Source organism: Cololabis saira, chromosome 17 (assembly GCF_033807715.1).
Source record: "Cololabis saira isolate AMF1-May2022 chromosome 17, fColSai1.1, whole genome shotgun sequence".
Taxonomy (NCBI): Eukaryota; Metazoa; Chordata; class Actinopteri; order Beloniformes; family Belonidae; genus Cololabis; species Cololabis saira.
In genome coordinates this window covers 43,257,179-43,280,163 of record NC_084603.1, presented here as the reverse complement: position 1 = coordinate 43,280,163, position 22,985 = coordinate 43,257,179, and the positions used below count along the sequence as shown (strand labels likewise).

The following is a 22,985-nucleotide window of genomic DNA, read 5'->3' as shown; positions in this document are numbered from 1 at the left end:
TGTGTTTATATGTTGTCCTTTTATGACATATGTTTTACTTCCTGTCTGCATCTAGCTTAATTCCAGATCAGCCGAACCTTGGCTGCACTGGTCTGGAAGGTGGAAATAAGAACAGCTCTGCATAGATATAAACAGGGGAACAGAAGAGCCTGGACACGGGATGAGAGAAGTATTTCATAACCATCATTGTTCTCCATTGTTCTTGTAGTTTGTTGCCCCCTCCTTTTCTCTTCTGTGCATGTTTGCAGGCCAGAGCTTCAGGAGCTGCATGCTGGCCTGCAGTCCCACCCTCTGATCATCCCACTGCTTGCTTCCACTTCTCTGTATAGATATCTGGTGGATGCCTGCTGACATCTGGGCCTGCGATCCTTCCCTCTGACCACCTCAGTGTACCTCAGGGACATTTTTACCTATGTAATAATTGCTAGGGGGTCATGTTCTGGGTCTCTGGGTCTGGAAAAGTACCTAGAGACAACTTCTGTCGTAATGGACGCTACATAAATAACATTGAATTGAATTGAAATGAGAGTGCAAAGAAAGGAGCTCAGAGCAGCGTGACGGAGCACAGATGTGGGATGTCATGAGAACCAAGGCGCCGGTTCCGTAGTTAGAACCTGAGGCGACTTGAGTGTCACGCCACAAATTACCCGCATCTGGAAGTCAGTAGCTGTACCTGTGGTTGGTTGGCTGGCGAAACCGTTGAGCTGATGCAGCAACCATGGACGCCCCATAATTGGAGAATACCGGGCGGACTGGGGAGCCATGTCTGGAACAGGAATGTTCGTCCCCCTCTACTGGACTTTGTTGGCACTTTGGACTTTTTTAATTGGGGATAGTTTCATAGTTTTTTGGGGGGGTTGTTTTATAATAAACGTGAGTTGATAGCCAGGATTTGAATCACTGTTGTCTCACTCCCTTTATGGTCACTGTTAGTGTTGCTCTTGCCCCCGCTCATGCTCCATAATTTGCTTTAATTTGGAGAATAAGTTATTATTTACTCCTTTGGAATCATTTTGTAGTTTTAAAAATTTGTTAATTTTGTAGTTCATAAAAATGTAAAAAATGGGAACCAAACTCCTACTCCGATCATACAGAGACCGGACAACCCCGGACCCCATACTCACTGAGCGCCCCCCCACAGAATGGCATGAGGGACACGATCAAATGCCTTCTCCAGAGCCACAAAACACATGTGGACACATGTGTTGGGAAAATTCCCACAAACCCACAAGCACCCTCTAGAGGGTAGCTATAGAGATGGTCCAGTGTTCCACGACCGAGACGAAAACTGCATTGTTCCTCCTGAATCCGAGGTTCGACTATCGGCTGTATTCTCCTCTCCCCTGGCGTAGACTTTCCAGGGGAGGCTGAGAAGTGTGATCCCCCTATAGTTGGAACACATTCTCCGGTCCCCCTTTTTAAAAAGTGGGACCACCACCCCGGTTTGCCACTCCAGCGGTACTGTCCCCTTCTTCCATGCAATGTCCCAGACGCGTGTCAACCAAGACAGCCCTACCACATCCAGAGACTTGAGGTACTTGAATGTCACCCACCCCACTGAGGAGCTTACAAACTACCTCAGTGACCTCGGCTTGGGTGATGGATGAGCACATCCCCAAGTTCACACTCTCTGCTTCCTCAATGGAAGGCATGTCAGATTGAGGTGATCCTCGAAGTATTCCCCACCTGCACCGTAAACGGTGTTGGCAGAGTACTGCTTCCCATTTCTGAGGCGCCGAACGGTCTGCCAGAATTTCCTCGGGCCGACCGAAAGTCTTCTTCCATGGCCTCACCGAACTCCTCCCAGACCCGAGTTTTTGCCTCCAGGACTACTCGAGCTGTGGCTTGCTTGGCCTGCTGGTCCTCTACTGCGTCAGGAGTCCCACAGGCCAACATAGCCCCCTTAGGACTCTTCTTCAGTCTGACGGCATCCTTTACTTCCGGTGTCCACCACTGGGTTTGGGGGTTGCCGCCATGACAGGCACCAGAGACTATGCGTCCACAAGTTCGAGCCGCCGCGCCGACCCGAAGGCGCAGGGAAGTGATCCTCTCGTTTACCGGGGTAAACTCCAACCGATTGTGACTGAGCTGGGGGGCTATAAACAAGCCCACACCAGCTCGCCGCCTCTCATCCTGGGCAACTCCAGAGTAGTGGAGGTTCCAGCCCCTTTCAAGGAGCTGGGTTCCAGAGCCCAAGCTATGTGTAGAGGTGAGCCCGACTATCTCTAGCCGGTATCTCTCAACCTCACGCACAAGCTCCGGCTCCTTCCCCCCCCAGCGAGGTGACATTCCATGTCCCTACTGCGAGGGTTTTGGTCCAGGAATTGGGTTGTGGAGGCACCCGCCACGACTGCTACCCAAACCACATAGCACTGGCCTGTCACGGTCCTTCCTGTGGGTGGTGGGCCTATGGTGGGTCCACGTTGCCGTTTCGGGCTAAGCCCGACCGGGTCCAACGGGCAAAGAACCGGCCACCCAACGCTTGCCTTCCAGCCAACTACAGGCCTGGCTCCAGGGAGGGGCCCCGGTGACGCCAATCCGGGCAACGTAACGGTACTTGATTTCTTCTTCTCCATGTCAAGCTTCTGAACCACTTTAAGTCTGGCCACCTAGGACCTGTTTGCCATGGGAAACCCTACCAGGGGCGTAATGCCCCAGACAACATAGCTCCTAGGATAATTCGGCAACACAAACCCCTCCACCACAATAAGGTGGCAGTTCTTAGTTCTCAGTTTTTAATGTCCATAATTATTAAGTAATATTGAAATACTTTTTGTAAGACATGTACCTGATGTGAGCAACAGTTGTTGTCATTACACTTGCTCACAGATGCTGTTGTTAGTTGTATCTTGGAGAATACTTTAGCGAAATCGATCTTTCATGTTACTGATAGCTGTTGCCTCTGTTTGTGAGCACTTTTACACTGAATTGTATACTGAAGAAACACATTGAACTTGGCTTCTTCCTTTTACACGGCTTAATACCTAGTTTGGTTAAGTAGTAAAATATATTAGTGTACACAATAGTGCCGGCATATAAATCACACAAATGGATCTCTTACCTGCCAAAGCGTGTGACCAGCATGCCGACAGCAAGAGAACCAAGTAGACCTCCAATAGCAAAGACGGATACAGTGAGAGAGTACATCAAAGTCAATGTCTCCCTGCTGAGTCCAGTTCCATTACGGCTCAATGCTGTCTGGTTGTAGAAGTCCCTTATGTACTGAAAAAATAAAGCAGAAAAAGGATTACTTGAGATGTCAAACTCATACTGTCAAAGGCATACTGTACTTGGGACTGCTGCATTTGATATTTTTGCCTTCTATATCCTAATAATATGAATAATGCCTTTTATATTGTAATTAGGTAAAAGAACACTACACGCATTAATACAAGATAAGCACTGATACATAATTTTGGAAAAGTCAGGAATATGTAGACATTAATTTATTTATTTAAACTTTATACTGTATACTTATATACTTTATACTTTATAGTTTTATTTTTAAATGGTTGAAATTGCAGTTTCCCCATCAGTGTACAGTTCATGTACAAGCCAGGCCTGGCGATAAATTTGATATTTCATGGTTTGCATTAATGGGCTTGGCAAGATGGCTCAACAGCGCCCTCTAGAAAACTTTTCTCTGCCATAACTTTTGAATGGTTTGACATAGAGAGTCGTGGGTGGTGTCATCGGACTCGGTATTGAGTCGTTGACCATAATTGGTGCAAATTGCACGCGCAAGGGCCCGTTCATCGCTGCATGCAGCTTTAATTATTTTTTACTTTATTCTTTCTTTATTTTCCTTCTGACGAAAGGAGGACCTTTTGTACAACTTTTGTTGTATTAGATTTATATTTATATTTACTATATACATAAAATTGAATTGAATTGAATTGATTGGTCGAGATTTCATAGTTCCTATTTTCTGCCATAACTTTTGAATGGTTTGACAGAAAGTCGTGGGTGGTGTCATTTCTGATATGCTTATGGGGAGCGGTGGCCATGAGTGCAAGGGCCCGTTCATCGCTGCTTGCAGCTTTAATTTATTTTCTTCTCGTTTTTCTGGCGAAAGGAGGGCCTTTTTGCCCCCCTAAACATGTCCCAAAAGTCACCAAATTTTGCATGCAAACCAAGCCTGGCAATAAATTTGATATTTCATGGTTTGCATTAATGGCGTGGCCTAATGGCTCAACAGCGCCCCCTAGAAAACATCGTGCCTCAAGCCCCACAATGCGGTTTGACGTACATGCACGAAAATCGGTACACTCCTGTATCATATCGCAATCTAAAGAAAATTCTCTTGGTTGCGACATGGCCGAAACCGAACAGGAAGTCGGCCATTTTGAATTAATCGTGTAATTTTGGCGCAATTTATGCCATTCCTTCGGCAGTTAATACAGCCCGAACCGTAAAGTGCACCCAGGTGTGTTATACATCAAAGTGTTCATCTCTATCCTGCGACGACGCACATTACTTTTCTCTTTCAAAAGCATGCAATTTGCATGCAAGCGAGGCCTGGTGAAAAATTTGATATTTAATGGTTTACATTAATGGGCGTGGCAAAATGGCTCAACAGCGCCCCCTAGAAAATTTTGTGCCTCCAGCCCCACAATACGGTTTGACGTACATGCACGAAATCTGTAGACCGGTTATTTTGGCGCAATTTATGCCGTTCCTTCGGCAGTTAATACGGCCCGAACCGTAACATGCACCCAGGTGTGTTATACATCAAAATATGCGTCTCCATCCTGCGATGACGCGCATTACTTTTCTCAGTCAAATGCGCTACTGTGGCGACGATAGATGCCAAAAAGCACGCCCCCCCCCCTTCATCTGATTGGTCAATATTTGATAGTCCCTATTCTCTGCCATAACTTTGGAATGGTTTGACATAAAGACTCGTGGGTGGTGTCATCGGACTCGGTATTGAGGACTTGACCTTCATTGGCCTTAATTAGCCCCACTCCTTCTTCTGATTGGTCAATATTTGATAGTCCCTTTTTTCTGCTATAACTTTTGAATGGTTTGACATAAAGACTCGTGGGTGATGTCATCGGACTCGGTTTTGAGTCCTCGGACATAATTGGTGCAAATTAGCCCCGCCCCTTCATCTGATTGGTCAATATTTGATAGTCCCTATTTTCTGCTATAACTTTTGAATGGCTTGACATAGAGAGTCGTGGGTGGTGTCATCAGACTCGGTTTTGAGTACTTGACCTTCATTGGCATGAATTAGCCCCGCCCCTTCTTATGTTAAGTCAATATTTGATAGTCCCTATTTTCTGCTATAACTTTTGAATGGCTTGACATAGAGAGTCGTGGGTGGTGTCATCGGACTCAATATTGAGTATTTGACCTTCATTGGCCTGAATTAGCCCTGCCTCTTCTTCTGATTGGTCAATATTTGATAGTCCCTTTTTTCTGCGATAACTTTTAAATGGTATGACATACAGTCGTGGGTGGTGTCATCGGACTCGGTTTTGAGTCCTTGAACATAATTGGGGCAAATTAGCCCCGCCCCTTCATCTGATTGGTTGATATCTGATAGTTCATACTTTCTGCCATAACTTTTGAATGGTTTGATATAGAGAGTCGTGGCTGGAGTCATCTGCTAAATGTCCAGGCCTGAAGACATCTACATGCCAGTCATACAAGCGCTTCCACTGCAGCACGCCTGAATGTGCACAAGGGTGCGAGGACCCGTTCATCGCTGCTTGCAGCTTTAATTTGAGTTATTTCTTTGTTTATGCACATAAACTGGTATGGTTAGGAAGAACGTTCACTCCGTCAGAAATATATTCCCACCATGTTACATTGTGTGAAGTCTTTGGGTTTTTTTCTCCCTTGACCAAATAAAAGAAGCATTCATGTGTCCAGTCAGCCAAAGTTTGGTCTCATCAGACCAGATAACAAACCCCCAAATTTCAGATGTTCAGGAACTTCAGTCTGGCTCTGACATGCAACTGTGTGAGGACTGGGTTTCTTCCTGCATGATAATGAAAGCCACTGCAACCTTCTGTAAAATATATGATCCAAAATAAAAATAAAGAGCTAAAAATAAAGAAGTATAGCAATAGTATTCTTTGTGGATATCGAGTGTTTTTTGTTGACATCTCTCCCTCATTATTTTTAAAAAACTTTTTTTTAAATACTTTAATGAGAAAACGTACTTGGTTTGGGCGTCTAGGCTCCGTTCAAGCATCTTTTATCCGGCTTACATAGGGTACACAAGGGTGTGGAGCCCACAGGTGAAAGTGGGGTTGCTGAGTAACAGCAAGCTTGGTAGGTGAGACGTTCCGAAGGTATCTGAAAACACATACTTCTAATTCCCTTATATAGCTCAGAGAACAAAAGGAGTGATTGAAATTAACCATTCAGGTGGTGAATGTAAGCATTCAGTACGCACACATCGCAGAGATTGCCTGCCTGTATTACATCCTGGGGGTCATTTCATTTTTGTTTTCTTTTCAAACACGTTTTTCTCATTTGTTCTTGAAGATGTTTCACCATCCATCCAGAAGGCATCCTCAGTTGGAATAACTTGGTGAGGAGTTTCAAGCTTATTGAAGTCAGATCCAAATCATTGACTTTCTTTACACATCTGCGACTCATTTGACTCTTGTCAGTTTTGTCAGTTGTTTACCTGGTTGAGGTCGGAGGAATCAAAACAAACATTTCAAAATTGTTTTGAGACCATCTGGGTAGGAGATTTAGGGCTGGATTGTAGGTGTTTAATCTGAGTCCCACTCCTCCATTTATTGTTGGTTTTTCGCATTTGACATAGATGGATTCATTTACTCTTGTTTCTAAACATCTTCTCTGTCCAAATGTGCACATTATTGTCCTCAAAGGAGTTTCCCTGATCTTCACAATGCAGGTGGACTGCTGACTTTGATGGCCTGATGGACTCCTCTTCTGCGTTAAGCCATGCATTTGTGGAGTTGCTGTTTAGTTTTGTTGATGTAAAGGTCTGTGCACACTCACTACGCTGGACTTTATGTACAGCAGTTCTCAGATTCTGTTTGGGTGCTGCATCCATATAGTGAAGCAGTTTCTGTCTTGGGGTGCAGTTAGGATTGAAGTGGACAGGTCGGTTGTGTTTGGAGGAGATCCCCTGCCCCATTTTGGACGGCAACATTTATGTGCCTTCCGTGCTCTGTTCAGTGCTGTGGCAGGTTATTCTGGATTTCTTCGCTCACTTCACAAAAGCCCAGCCTGATATCTGCAGGTTTGAACTGCTGCCATGCTTGTGCTCCTTTGCTTTTTCCTTTCTCTTAAGGCCCATTTATGCTCCCTTACTGATTTAAATTGTTATTGTTGTGGGTGATTTCAATCACTCAAACCTAAAGACAGTACATGTCTTCTGTCATACCAGAGGAAACAAAACTCTTGACCATGTTTACACAAAACATGGCTGTTGCCCACACAGCGACCGCCCTCTCCCACCTTGGACAGTCGGACCATCTTTCGGTGTTCCTCAAACCCAAATATTCACCTCTCATCAACCGAATTAGACCAATTGTGAAGACCATCAAGGTGTGGCCAGCGGGGAAAGACTCAACACTCCAGGAAACGTTTCTACACACGGACTGGTGTACGTTTGCCTCTCAAGCCACCTGTGGCTCACAAATCGACATTAATCGCTATGCTTCCTCTGTCTTAAACTACATTACCACCACCATTGATGGCATCACTACAAGTAGAAGTAGATCACCATGTACCCCAACCAGAAGCCTTGGATGAACAAGGATGTGTGGCTCCTGCTGAAGGCCCGTAACATTGCCTTCAGATTGGGGGATGCACAGGCCTACAGCACATCCACAGCAAACCTGAGAAGGGGCATCAAAAAGCACTGCTAAAAGCTGAAGATAGAGGGTCATTTTTCCAACACTGACCCAAGGTGCGTGTGGCAGGGCATCCAGGCCATCACTGACTACAGACCAAGCAACACCTACTCCACAGCTACAGATATCTCCTTCCTGAATGAGCTGAATGACTTTTATGCTCGCTTCGAGATGGACAAAAGGAACACGGCTACCAAGATCCCACTCTCTGCAGACCACCTGCCTCTTGCACTCTCCACCACTGAAGTCTTCACAGCACCGAGCAGGATGCTCAAAACCGACGTTCCCCAATGACTACCGTCCTGTTGCACTCACACAGATTATCATGACTGGCTGGTTCTGGTACACATGAAGGTTTCCTTCCCACCCACACTGGACCCACACCAGCTTGCCTACTGCAGCAATAGGAGCATAGACAATGCAGTCTCCACAGTACTGCAATCTGTGCTCACACATCTGGAAAATAACAACAGTTATTCACGACTGCTAGTTGTGGACTTCAGCTCTGCATTTAAGACCGTCATCCCATTCCCCAGTGGAAACCCCCCCCCCCCCTTTAGGAGGGGAGAAACCTTGAGCAGGATCTGGCTCATAAGGGGGGACCCTCCTGCCAGAGGTCAGCTGTTCAGAGCAGGAAAAGAGAGAACAGACAGAGAGAATGAAGAACAGAGAAAGGAGAGACACGGACACAATGGCTATTTGGTGCACTACAGGGATGACTATATAAACAGATGCAGAGAGCAGATGCAGAGAGCAGGAACCGAGGTGGTCAGAAGGGGGATGGACTGCAAGCCAGGATGTCAGCAGGCATCTACCAGACATCCATACAGACAGGTGGAAGCAAGCCGTGGGATGATCAGAGGGTGGGACTGCAGGTCAGCATGCAGCTCCTGAAGCTTTGGCCTGTAAACATGCACACAAGAGAAAAAAGAGGGGGCAGACCAGCACAACAAACTACAAGAGCAATGGAGAACAATGATGGCCATGAGATACTTATAATTAATAAATGAGAATGGAAAAGAAGAAGAGGAGAGGAGGAGGGGTGATGGGCACTGCTCAGTGGATCATGTTGGTGCCCCCCTGCAGCGTAGGTCTACAGCAGTATATCTACAACAAAGCTATGTTTGAGAAAAACTATTGTAGTCTTGTTCTATAGATGCAGCTATGACTACTGACTCTAATACACTAGAGTTTACACTAACTAGAGGTTTACCAAAAAGAAAGTTTAAATATGGTTTTAAAGGTGGAGGTGGTGTAAGCCTCCTTAACCCAGATTGGAAGTCGGTTCCATAGTAATGGTGCCTGATAGCAGAAGTCCCGCCCTCCAAATCTACATTTAGATACTGTAGGAACTATGAGTAAACCTGGGGCCTTATGTACTAAGAGTGCGGCGCACAAAAAACGTGCGTACGCCACTTTCAACGCTCACGGTCGGATGTACAAAGAATGACGTGAACGTAGAAAGCTGCGGTCCGGCACTCACACATCAAGGCTGGTTCACGCACTTTTCTGAGGTTTTGTCGTTGGCGACACTCACTGGTGATGCAGTGAAGTGCAGAATATGAGGAAACGTAACGTCAACAATAAATTCACGACCACGTGAAGGACACGACAGTCCCGAAATAAGTTACACAAGAGTGGAGCTGCAACAATCTCACAATCAACCACATGATCTGAACAAACAACTAAAGGAGCTCAACGATGGAACCTGCAAATCCTGATGGAGCTTTGGCTCCGTTAGAGGAACCTGCTGATGCAGGATCAGGAGCGAGTCCTCAGGCACCAAACGCATCTGCTGGTCCAGGACTAAGACTGGACCATCAGCTGGTTCAGGTACCAAGAGGATCCTTCTGGATCTCTGTCCTGAACTGGACCAGCTGCTCCGGTTCAGACCAACATGATGCTTCAGCTGGAGCTGCAGGTCGGACATCTGTCTGTCGTCATGACGACCGTATGGGACGACTACTGGAGATTAAAGCCAGATCCTAAAACATCCCATAACTGTGTCTGGACAGAAAAACATTAAAATACATTTTGCAGCAAAAACCGGTTCTGTAAAGACGTCTTAAATAAAAAAAAATTGTCACGGAAAGGTTGGTTGCGAACTGATGTGATTCAGCATGAAATAAGTTTTTATATGAATGTATGAATGTAACTTTCAGAGTCTCATATGGAGTCAGCTGCAGGTGCTGCAGGATCCAGAAAGTGTTTCTCCGCTGATGGACCGTTGTGCCAAAAAGTGATTGCCTGCCAGAATCTGATTTCTTCTGATTTGTGGCCGCGGGAGCGCGCACAGCAGCCCGTTGAACGACAGCGCTACAACGTCAGAGTTTCAGATTATGAAGCTCAAGAATGAGATCAAGTCATATTTAGGCAGAAACAACTTTTCATTAACTGTATTTGGCCTTCAATCAATTTTGGGCAGGTAAAAAGACCCATGTTCAGGGGAGAAATCAGATTCTGGGAGGCAATCACTCAGTCTCTCCTCCTGCGGATGAAACACTCGAGTTACAGCAACTTTGCTCTTTATTTCTCACGTTTGCACCTCGATAATCCCGTCGGCACAAATTGTCTTTATTTCTGCAACAGAGGAATCAGATCGTGATGCTTCATGTTTTAAATATACATTCATGTTGTTCACATTGTTATACTTATGAGAGAGGTGATCGCGGACATCCATAATGTGTAAGACTCAATAAACGTGTGCATTGGTCTTAATCCGTTAGTATATAATATGCATGACAATAAAGCAGAACGAGGAGCAAAGAACACCATAATTTAGGTGTAGAACTGAATCCCAGAAGGGCCGGTGTCCTGCATGTTTTAGATGTTTCACTGCTTTAACACACCTGATTCTAATTAATCATCATCACCAACTTGTCATCAAAGTCTGGATAGTTCTGTTGATGACACAGTCACTTGTATCATGGTGCAATGAAGCAGAGAAACATCTAAAACCTGCAGGGACACCGGCCCTCGAGGACTGGAGTCCGACACCCAGCTCAGAGCCGAGGTTTTCTTTTTTTATTTGTTTTACCTGTTTTCGCACATTTCTTGTTAGGATGAGCAGTTTTTAATGGATAATTATCTTCATTATCATATTCAAACATATATTTGAGGGAGGAGACAAGGCGGAGTGTTGTGCTCCCGCATGTGCGCTCAAATCCACGCTGATTGGGATGTACAGAGAAACCTGCGTGGATTTGGGCGTACGCACAGCTTTGTACATATGAATTTTTGCGTTCTTGTTAATTCCACGCACGGATTCAAGTTGAAATCCACGCACTCTTAGTACATGAGGCACTCTGAGAACGGAGAGCTCTGTTAGGAACATAAGGTACTATCAGGTCTTGCATATATCGTGGAGCTAAGCCGTTTTGGACTTTATACGCAAGTAATAAAATTTTGAATTGGATTCTGAATTTTACGGGAAGCCAATGGAGTGAGGCTAACACTGGAGAATGGTGGTCTCTCTTGCGAATTCCAGTCAGCACTCGCGCTGCTACATTTTGGATCAGCTGGAGTCTATTCAGCAAATTACTTGGACATCATGCCTTCTCCGGGTGGGTGGAGAAGTCCTGCCTCAGGTGGAGGAGTTCAAGTATCTCAGGGTCTTGTTCACGAGTGAGGGAACGATGGAGCAGGAGATTGACAGACGGATCGGTGCAGCGTCCGCAGTTATGCGGTCAATGTACCGGACCGTCATGGTGAAGAAGGAGCTGAGTCGAAAGGCGAAGCTCTCGATTTACCGGTCATTCTACGCACCTACCCTCACCTATGGTCATGAACTTTGGGTAGTGACCGAAAGGACGAGATCGCGGATACAAGCGGCCGAGATGAGTTTCCTCCGCAGGGTGGCTGGACGCTCCCTTACAGATAGGGTGAGGAGTTCGGTCACCCGGGAGGAGCTCGGAGTCGAGCCGCTACTCCTTCACATTGAGAGGAGTCAGCTGAGGTGGCTTGGGCATCTGTACCGGATGCCTCCTGGACGCCTCCCTAGGAAGGTGTTCCAGGCATGTCCCTCCGGGAGGAGGGACCCCGGGGAAGACCCAGGACACGCTGGAGAGACTATGTCTCTCGGCTGGCCTGGAAACGCCTCGGACTCCCCTCGGAAGAGTTCGAGGAAGAGCTGGAGGAAGTGTCTGGGGTGAAGGAAGTCTGGGCATCTCTGCTGAGGCTGCTGCCCCCGCGACCCGGGAACGTATAAGCGGCGGACGATGGATGGATGGATCTTGCTAATAACACAATATAATAATCTAGTCTAGAAGGTACAAACACATGAACTATTTCTCTGCATCACTCTGCGAGAGGATGTTCCTTATCTTTGGGATATTATGGAGATGGAAAAACGCTATTTCACAAACCTGATTAATAAATGGTTTAAACGACAAATCCTGGTCAAAAACAACACCAAGGTTTCTCACAGTTGCACTGGAAGCCATCATTTCTGGACATCCAGTCATTGTATCTATCTATCTATCTATCTATCTATCTATCTATCTATCTATCTATCTATCTATCTATCTATCTATCTATCTATCTATCTATCTATCTATCTATCTATCTATCTATCATCCATCCATCCATCCATCCATCCATCCATCCATCCCATACTGAACTGTGTACTTTGTACTGGAAAATGGAAGCACTTCTTAAAATTTCTACCGAATCACCCCCATGTTCTGTATAGCTGATGTTAGTAAGACTTTGGTATTACTTGTACTACTGGACTATTCTGGATAAAGAGTTCAAAGTACTGAACTGGATCCATTCACGCCGACTGCTGTAGTAAAATCTGATTACTGTACTATAATCTTCGCACAATTTCAAGCACCACTGAACTGTTTTGTTTCTTTTCATGTGTCATTTTACCAACACAGTCTCACTCCCAGCTCGTCAAAAACCGACGCTTGGTCAGGGCCCTTCGGCGTCAGTTTCTGACACACAAGGTCGCCCTCAGCGTCAAGCACCGACGCAGCGGGCTCTCAACAGATTCTAATGTAACCCGGCCGCGTCGTTTCAAGCCGCTGAGAGCATCAGTCCCATTGGATAACTGAGGACCGGCGGCGTTGCTTCAAGCCGCTGAGAGCATCAGTCCCATTGGATGGATCGGACACACAGAAGTATTCTAATTATTGTACGTTTTGACGTTAACAGCGATTTTCACAATGATATCTGCAACATTTCTTAAGGCAGAAACACCACTGTATCCTTGTTAATTACACAACATTAGTGGGTTAATTTCCTGCACATCAATTTTTATGTTTTTCCCTTCGATTCTGAGAAAGAAAGAGTTGTTTTATCAGTGATGGATAACTGTAGGCAATACACTACCCATAATCCTCAGCTGCCGTTGCTATAGAGACGACGCCAGTCCGCTTTGCTTGACAAAATCGTTTTAACTATTTATTCCAAAATTAAACTGAATGTGAATGTGAGCAAGCGTTAATTAAAAGTGTTTGATAATTAAATCGGTGTCTAAAGACATCAACCTTTAGTTTCAGCTAAGCCGCTGAGAGCATCAGTCCCATTGGATGGATCAGACACACGGAAGTATTCTAATTACTGTCCGTTTTGATGTTAACGGCGATTTTCACAATGATATCTGCAACATTTCTTAAGGCAGAAACATCACTGTATCCTTGTTAATTACACAACATTAGTGGGTTAATTTCCTGCACATCAATTTTCATGTTTTTCCCTTCGATTCTGAGAAAGAAAGAGTTGTTTTATCAGTGATGGATAACTGTAGGCAATACACTACCCATAATCCTCAGCTACCGTTGCTATAGAGACGACGCCAGTCTGCTTTGCTTGACAAAATCGTTTTAACTATTTATATTTATTATGTATTATTATTATAATTATAATTATTATTATTATTATTATTATTATTATTATTATTATTATTATATAACTATTTTAACATTTCTAAACACAAAAACACGAAAGTGTCCTTGATGATTCAATAATACAATAGGTTCATGTTAAGGACATCCGTTTTAATTAGTTCTCCTTCGATTATGACATGTTATTAATGCTCAGTAGGCACAGGAGGTTTGTTATGTATTGTTATGAGGCCTATTTCGTGTCTACTTTTGAACAGTTCACTAACGCTTTGAGCTAGGAGGCTGAAATTCTAGACTCTGTATCAGGAGGTGATTTTCATCCACTGTGCGGATTTTCAGATCTGTGTGACCTTCGGAAGTGTCAAAGGTCACCGCGTCTGTTGCTTTTCGGCCTGCGAAGACTATTTCGTGTCTTTTTTTGCATAGTTCACTAACGCTTTGAGCTAAGAGGCTGAAATTCTAGACTCTGTATCAGGAGGTGACTCTCATCCACTGTGTCGAGGTCCAGACCCATGCGACCTTCGGAAGTGCCAAAGGTCACCGTGTGTGGTGCCTTTTTCGGGCCTTTTTTGTGTGTTTTTTGAATATTCACTAACGCTTTGAGCTGGGAGGCTGATTTTTGACTATGTTGCAATGCAGAAGGCCCTTTGCTAGGATATTTTGGTCTCGTGGCTATACGACTTCCACAGAGCTAGTTGGCATTGCAGAGGGTTCACAGAGTTGAGACTTCGCAAGCCCAATCTAGGCCCCATATGGAAGCCACAGGGCAAGTTTTACTTGGTTTGGTCAAATTTTGTGGCAACGGTGTACTAATGGAACAGGGCCTATTTTGTGTCTTTTTTTGCATAGTTCACTAACGCCTTTGGACACAAAATAGGCCCTGTTCCATTAGTCAGGAGGCTCTCAGAGCTAGAGGTTTCTACACCCTCCTAACCAGCCAGAACGTTTTGGAGGAAACACTGTTGCAGAAGTCATAGAAATCTGATTTTTTTATATGTTGTTTGGGGCATCCCCTGATCAGACAGACATTAGCTTGGTGCAGATCGGACCTGTATTTTTCGATGGGCGGGGCTTTGAAACGTCACCTTTTCCAACATTCGAACGGACACCGTTGCCACAATATTTGACCAAACCAAGTAAAACTCTGGTGGCCTCCATATGGGGCCTAGATTGGGCTTGCCAAGTCTCAACTCTGTGAACCCTCTGCAATGCCAACTAGCTCTGTGGAAGTCGTGCAGCCACGGGACCAAAAGATCCTAGCAAAGGGCCTTCTGCATTGCAACATAGTCAAAAATCAGCCTCCCAGCTCAAAGCGTTAGTGAATTATTCAAAAAACACACAAAAAAGGCCTGAAAAAGGCACCACACACGGTGACCTTTGGCACTTCCGAAGGTCGCATGGGTCTGGACCTCGACACAGTGGATGAGAGTCACCTCCTGATACAGAGTCTAGAATTTCAGCCTCTTAGCTCAAAGCGTTAGTGAACTATGCAAAAAAAAGACATGAAATAGTCTTCGCAGTCCGAAAAGCAACAGACGCGGTGACCTTTGACACTTCCGAAGGTCACACAGATCTGAAAATCCGCACAGTGGATGAAAGTCACCTCCTGATACAGAGTCTAGAATTTCAGCCTCCTAGCTCAAAGCGTTAGTGATCTGTTCAAAAATAGACACGAAATAGGCCTCATAACAATACATAACAAACCTCCTGTGCCTACTGAGCATTAATAACATGTCATAATCGAAGGAGAACTAATTAAAACGGATGTCCTTAACATGAACCTATTGTATTATTGAATTATCAAGGACACTTTCGTGTTTTTGTGTTTAGAAATGTTAAAATAGTTATATATAAATAGAAATATAAATAATAATAATAATAATAATAATAATAATAATAATAATAATAATAATAACAATAATAATAAATAATAAATATAAATAGTTAAAACGATTTTGTCAAGCAAAGCGGACTGGCGTCGTCTCTATAGCAACGGTAGCTGAGGATTATGGGTAGTGTATTGCCTACAGTTATCCATCACTGATAAAACAACTCTTTCTTTCTCAGAATCGAAGGGAAAAACATGAAAATTGATGTGCAGGAAATTAACCCACTAATGTTGTGTAATTAACAAGGATACAGTGGTGTTTCTGCCTTAAGAAATGTTGCAGATATCATTGTGAAAATCGCCGTTAACATCAAAACGGACAGTAATTAGAATACTTCCGTGTGTCCGATCCTCCGTTATCCAATGGGACTGATGCTCTCAGCGGCTTGAAACGACGCCGCCGGTCCTCAGTTATCCAATGGGACTGATGCTCTCAGCGGCTTAGCTGAAACTAAAGGTTGATGTCTTTAGACACCGATTTAATTATCAATCACTTTTAATTAAGGCTTGCTCACATTCACATTCTGTTTAATTTTGGAATAAATAGTTAAAACGATTTTGTCAAGCAAAGCGGACTGGCGTCGTCTCTATAGCAACGGTAGCTGAGGATTATGGGTAGTGTATTGCCTACAGTTATCCATCACTGATAAAACAAATGTTTCTTTCTCAGAATCGAAGGGAAAAACCTGAAAATTGATGTGCTGGAAATGAACCCACTAATGTTGTGTAATTAACAAGGATACGGTGGTGTTTCTGCCTTATGAAATGTTGCAGATATCATTGTGAAAATCGCCGTTAACGTCAAAACGGACGGTAATTAGAATACTTCCGTGTGTCCGATCCATCCAATGGGACTGATGCTCACAGCGGCTTGAAACGACGCCGCCGGTCCTCAGTTATCCAATGGGACTGATGCTCTCAGCGGCTTGAAACGACGCGGCCGGGTTACGTTAGAATCTGTTGAGAGCCCGCTGCGTCGGTGCTTGACGCTGAGGGCGACCTTGTGCGTCAGAAACGAAGGGCCCTAACCAAGCGTCGGTTTTTGACAAGCCTGGAGTGAGACTGTGTTGATTTTACATATCCATCTGGAAATGATGTTCATAGTTCTACTTAGTATACATACATTTATTGCACATATCCATCTCTATAGTATGTTCAAAGTACTTTTATGGTTATAGTAAAGCCATCTGCATGTCATGTTGAAAGTGTATAACCACCTGTAAATCATAGGAATATTGTACAATATACAGATACTATACAGCCTACATGTGCTGCTTAATCCACGTCTGGTAGGATGCTAAACTGTATTTTAAAGTCATAAACATGTGTGATGGCAATGAAGTTAAAATTGCTGCATGGAAAACAATGTGCAGCAACAACCAACAGCAACAAACATAAAGACACATGATCTAAGCTTTTAATGGAAACCTCTGAGTTGTATTTTGGCCGTTATGTTTTTGAAGGTCAGGTTTTAGTTTGAAACCCTTTTTTTAAAAAAAGAAGAAAAGAGACTCAAACTATCATCAGCTCATGCCTTCTCCAATATTTAAAGGGGAATTGACGTTTAGGTCTTACACCTGTTTTATTCAGCCTTTTCAAGAAAATCACTGAGCATTCCTTCCTCATTAGAGAATAAACCTTGTCTTTGTGCATCATGTGGCTGAGACATACTGGATTCACGAGACCGATAAAAAGTTTCTCCATTTACACTGTGACATTTTTGTCTCTCACTGTAATAGAATCCACTTTCTTTTTTAGTCCTAACGTTCTAATTATTGAATCACAAGATGGCACATGGTCATCATCAGTTCCTGAGGAAGACACCAGTATTTTAACTTTCGAGCATGTGATTTGAAAGTTTGAAATCTGACTTTAATAACAAATGAGGAGCTAATTTTATCACAAGGTACAACAAAAAAATGACTGAATGAAAAAATCTTCATTCATACTCTGATAACGTCAAATCCATCCATTTTCTATACCCGCTTTGTCCTTTGCAGGGTCACGGGGGTTTGCTGGAGCTTATCCCAGCTAATTACAGGTGAGAGGCAGGGATTCACCCTGGACAGTTCGCCAGTCCATCGCAGGATAAAGTAACATTTGGACAGTATTTCACCAAATATATAAAAAAATATTGGTGTTAAAAGTTTTTTTTTAAAGCAAATTAATTATGGACTGCATTTAAAGCAGCACAATGTAACTTTCAGCTTTTATTGAGTTTGGCGGCTTTGGACAAAAGCGGTAGTGCTTTACCAGAAAGAACACTACATTTCCCATGAGCACCAGCGCGTACTGCCGGAAAGATCCTGTCCCCGTCGCTGCATTTGTTTTGATAGTAAATGAAATAAGACGGGACGGACTTTCAAAACTACTTTTGTGTTTTCACTGGTCGTTTGCAGGATGGATAGCGAAGAGGTAATGTATCTATTTTTGGCTAAACAATATGATATGACGATGTTGAAAATCAAATCACAAGTTCAACTTGGTTTTATTAGTGAAGTCACCCCCGCCCCCCTGTCCTGTTTCAGCCAGATAATGCGCCCCAAACTACAAACACTCTGGTTTTGTTCTACTGCATCTTTTTCCTGTCATGTTTTTTAGAGGGACTTCATCATAAATTAGTAGTCCAACATACTTACTGACAAAATAAAAAAATACCTTATAACATGTGAATAACTGAATGTCCATTCCTTATATTTTGCAGATCAGCCCTGCACAATTTTACAGTTCTCAGGAAAAATACTAGAACCAAGACGAATGTGAAAAAATTCTAATTTTGATTCTTATTGAACATAGAACATTTGTATCATAACAATTCTGTCTCTCTTGTCGGACATCCCTCCTCGTCTTTCAGCTCATGCCAGCGAGTGAACGCCGGGCCAATGTTTATTCTTGTCCGGGCATTTTTTATTTATTTTTTGTCCGTGCATTTAGCTTGTTACTCTCCCGCTTTCTTTTTTGGCCTCCTCCCCCTCTCGGGAAGGAGGGGGAAGTGACGTATGCCGTAAAGCAGTCAAAGCCGTAAAAATGTGTAGTTTTTTTGTGTGGCAGGGTTCCTACCATGCACCTCCAAGTTACATAGTGCCAGTAAAGGCGATACAGACCCCTCAGACCATGACAGAGGTTCATTAAACCTGTTGGAAGTTGATTTACCATCACAATGACTCTGGAAATATTATATTAAGGTGGAAAAGTTACATAGTGCTGCTTTAATGACACAATGCAATATGCCATGTGTTAGTGTGTTTGAGGATGTATTATCAAATTCAATTTTTTTTTCTCCTTATATAAATAAACTCCACCTATGACATGAACATGTTTTTAGGAAACTAATTGCGTCACTACAATGCACTTTTTTATGGACTTTAATTTCAGTGATGAAAGCATCAGCTGTTCAAAATTAGGTGGAATTGTGTTTTTTCATATATTTTTCAAATATTCCGCACATGCTCATAATCACTCCGATACAAAGAACAAGACCACAAGCATAAAGACAGTTTTCATGGGTTGATGTGACACTGACTGGTGTGTATGAAAATCAACTTCTTTTTTTTTTATGAACTGACATACAAATCTGACATACAGAACACTCTTTCCCATTTAACAAATCAGGATATTCCCACTGTTTAATGAGAAACATAGTCAATGCAAGCATGAAAAATATTTACCTATTTCAAAGCAGCTTGGCATAATCCTCTCTTTCTAGTCTGGGTCATGCATTTGGCACAGTATCCTACATTCATTCTGAAGTAAAGTAGGACATTTATTTATATACTTAAAAAGTAAATGTGTAATTTCACAAATAATGAACTATTTCAGCCAAGTATTACAGAACAGTTGTTGTACATGTTTACGTATTGTATTACTTTTATGCCTTACTTCAAAATGTTTATTCAACTATTTTGTGAATAATGGAATTTACCCATTAATTACACGTACTCCTTATTATTCAGGGTTACACGGCTCTGCTGAAACCATATTTAATTTTTAAATACAATGCTATTGAAGCAATGGCCTGGTGAACAGACAGGAGGACTGATGACCACCTGGCTCCATTATCTGTGTTAAAGTCACTCTGGCCCATGCTGTGCTCACAATTTTACATAGTTATTCAACTTATTCAACAATAATTTGACACTCTATGACACCTACTTCATAAATAAGCATTAGGACACAAGGTTTTTTAGGATACGTATTTCAGCACGTGTGTATGTGTGCATGTGTGTTTATTTCTTACGTCAGCAGGGGAGTTGACCACAGCGAGGTTGTAGCCATAAAGCATAGAACTCCCAAACGAAGTAAGGAATGCCACTGCTAACAAAGAGCCAGTCAGGTGCTGCAAAGAGAAGATCAAATTGACAAGCAGATTGACAATATGTAAGCAGATTGACAATATGTGGGGGACATTCAAAAAATTATGGGAAAATAATTCATTTAGGTAATCTTGACAAATAGAGACATAATAGAGAGTTTTAGTACCCTTCCATTAATGGAAGAAAAACCCCAAATGGTCCCTAAAATAATATTTTACTGACAAAAGTTATTATAAATTAAAGTTGCAAGCCGCGATGAACGGGCCCTCGCACCCTTGTGCACGTTCAGGCGTGCTGCAGTGGAAACGCTTGTATGACTTGTATGAGATGTCTTCAGGCCTGGACATTTAGTTATGGCAGAAAGTAGGAACTATCAGATATCCACCAATCAGATGGAGGGGTGGGGCTAATTTGCAGCAATTATGTTCAAGTACTCAAAACTGAGTCCAATAACACCACCCACGAGTCTTTATGTCAAACCATTCAAAATGTATTGCAGAAAATCGTAACTATCACATATCGACCAATCAGAAGAAGGGGCGGGGCTAATTTGCATCAATTAAGGTGAAGGAGTCAAAACCTAGTTCGATGACACCACCCACGAGTCTGTATGTCATACCATTCAAAAGTTATGGCAGAAAATAGGATCTATCAAATATCGACCAATAAGAAAAAGGGGCGGGGCTAATTCATGCCAATAAAGGTCAAATATTAAAAAGGGAGTTCGATGACACCACCAACGACTCTCTATGTCAAACCATTCAAAAGTTAAAGCAGAAAATAGGTACTATCAAATATTGACCAATAAGAAGAAGGGGTGGGGCTATTTTGCACCAATTATGTTCAAGGACTCAAAACCAAGTCCGATGACACCACCCACGACTCTCTATGTTAAACCATTCAAAAGTTATGGCAGAAAATAGGAACTATCACATATCGACCAATCAGAAGAAGGGGTGGGGCTAATTAAGGCCAATGAAGGTCAAGTCCTCAATACCGAGTCCGATGACACCACCCACGAGTCTTTATGTCAAACCATTCAAAAGTTATGGCAGAGAATAGGGACTATCAAATATTGACCAATAAGAAGAAGTGGCGGGCCAATTTGAACCAATTATGTTCAAGGACTCAAAACCGAGTCCGATGACACCACCCACGAGTCTTTATGTAAAACCATTCAAAAGTTATGGCAGAAAATAGGAACTATCACATATCGACCAATCAGAACAAGGGGCTGGGCTAATTCATGCCAATGAAGGTCAATGAAGGTTTGATGTATAACACACCTGGGTGCACGTTACGGTTCGGGCTGTATTAACAGCCGAAGACATGGCATAAATTGCAGCAAAAATACACGATTAATTGAAAATGGGCGACTTCCTGTTCGGTTTCGGCCATGGTGCTAAGAGACTTTTCTTTAAAGGGGAAATATTGTGGCATTTAATGTATATTTTAAACAGCCCTTGAATGTCTTAAAAACAATATAAAGCTTGTTTTTTCTACATAAATCAGAAATTCAGTCTCTGGGCCATGTTTTTATTTTTTCCGCTTCTAAAGCCTTTTTCTGTTCTTCATTTTAAGGGCGGGGGGGGCTATGATAATGAGGCTCTGCGCTGATTGGCTGCTTGAATGACGTGTAGGAGGGGAGGAGAATAAGCCTCGCTCCGGCCAGAGCAGCCGGCTGCGTTGTACACAAAACGTGTCCCATGCGAGAAGCTTCTGCGACAAAATCAATTCCATGGCTTTATTTTTTTTGTATTAGACTGTCCTAACTGGCCGCGAGTTTAACAGTTTCAGTGTGGACAGAGAGCGTCCGATGTCACGCAGCTCGACGTGATAGTCGGACGCTCTCATTCAGTTACACGCTGTAAACGGATCTTAAAGCCTGATTTACGGTTCTGCCTTAAATCGACGCGTACCCTACGCCGTAGGCTCTGCGTTGGTGTAACGCGGAACCATAAATCAGCCTTTAGTCACCTCGTCTTCACACAGGAAGATTTCTCATCATTTCTTATGTTACAAGACAGATGAATCATGTTAACTGTAAATAAATCACAACACTGAATTTTCACAAATGGCAACTTTATTGTTAGAAAAATAAAATATGAGTTGTATATAAATAGAATTTATGCACTATTGCTGGCTCAAGGAAGGGCCGTGCGTTTTCTGAAGGTGTCGTTGAACAGCTTCAGGTGCTTGGAAGATCTGAAACCAGACAGAAAAAATGTATTACTAATTTACCTAACGAGTGAGTGGCTCCGTTACGGAACACTGGAGCCGGGCCGGTCCGTGAGCAGCTCCGGCAGCTCCGTATGCGGCGCCGGTGCTCCGGAGCTAAGCTAAATACTTAGCCCATGCAAAGATCATACAAATTCAATTCAATTTTATTTATATAGCGTCTAATACAACAGAGTTGTCTCTAGACGCTTTCCGGAGACCCATACCCAGAACATGACCCCCGAGCAGTTATTACATTCAATTCAATTCAATTTTATTTATATAGCGTCTAATACAACAGAGTTGTCTCTAGATAAGACGCTTTACAGAGACCCATACCCAGAACATGACCCCCGAGCAGTTATTACATAAACAATGGCAGGTAAAAACTCCCCTAGTGGGAGAAAAACCTTAAGCCAAACAGTGGCAAGGAAAAACTCCCCTTTAGGAGGGAAGAAACCTTGAGCAGGACCAGGCTCATCAGGGGGGACCCTCCTGCCGAGGGCCAGACTGGTGGGTCAGGGACGGCAACAGCACAGCAGGCAGGTGGAAGCAGCAACGGGATGACCGGGGGTGGGGACCGCAGGCCAGCACACAGCTCCCGAAGCTCCGGCCCAATCAGCAAGTCCCAGGTTGGGGTGCAGGGTCGGGGAAAGGTTGAAAAGGGGCAGGACCAGGGAGAGGAGTCTTGAGGGACGAACCTTCTCCCCCGCCCAAAAGGGGCCGTTACCCTGCCCCCCTCACTCCCACATCCTTTGCCGGTGTCCGGCAAAGGATGCTGCAACATGGACAAAAGAGAGAAAGGGGAGGAGAAGGGGGGGCCAGCACAAGAAACTACAGGAGCGACTCTGACACACTAAAGTTTACACTA

The 22,985-nt window shown here is 43.5% G+C and overlaps 1 protein-coding gene across 1 annotated transcript in view; it reads right to left on the bottom strand.

The window, feature by feature from the left end:
- slc2a15a (solute carrier family 2 member 15a) overlaps window positions 1–22,985 on the bottom strand; it is an 84,761-nt gene that overhangs the window by 37,134 nt on the left and 24,642 nt on the right. Inside the window, exons 2-3 of the mRNA XM_061745600.1 lie at window positions 19,822–19,920; window positions 3,062–3,222 (exon numbers count right to left, since the gene is read on the bottom strand). Of these exons, the coding sequence (XP_061601584.1) occupies window positions 3,062–3,222; window positions 19,822–19,920 (260 nt within the window). The remainder of the gene's footprint in view (window positions 1–3,061; window positions 3,223–19,821; window positions 19,921–22,985) is intronic.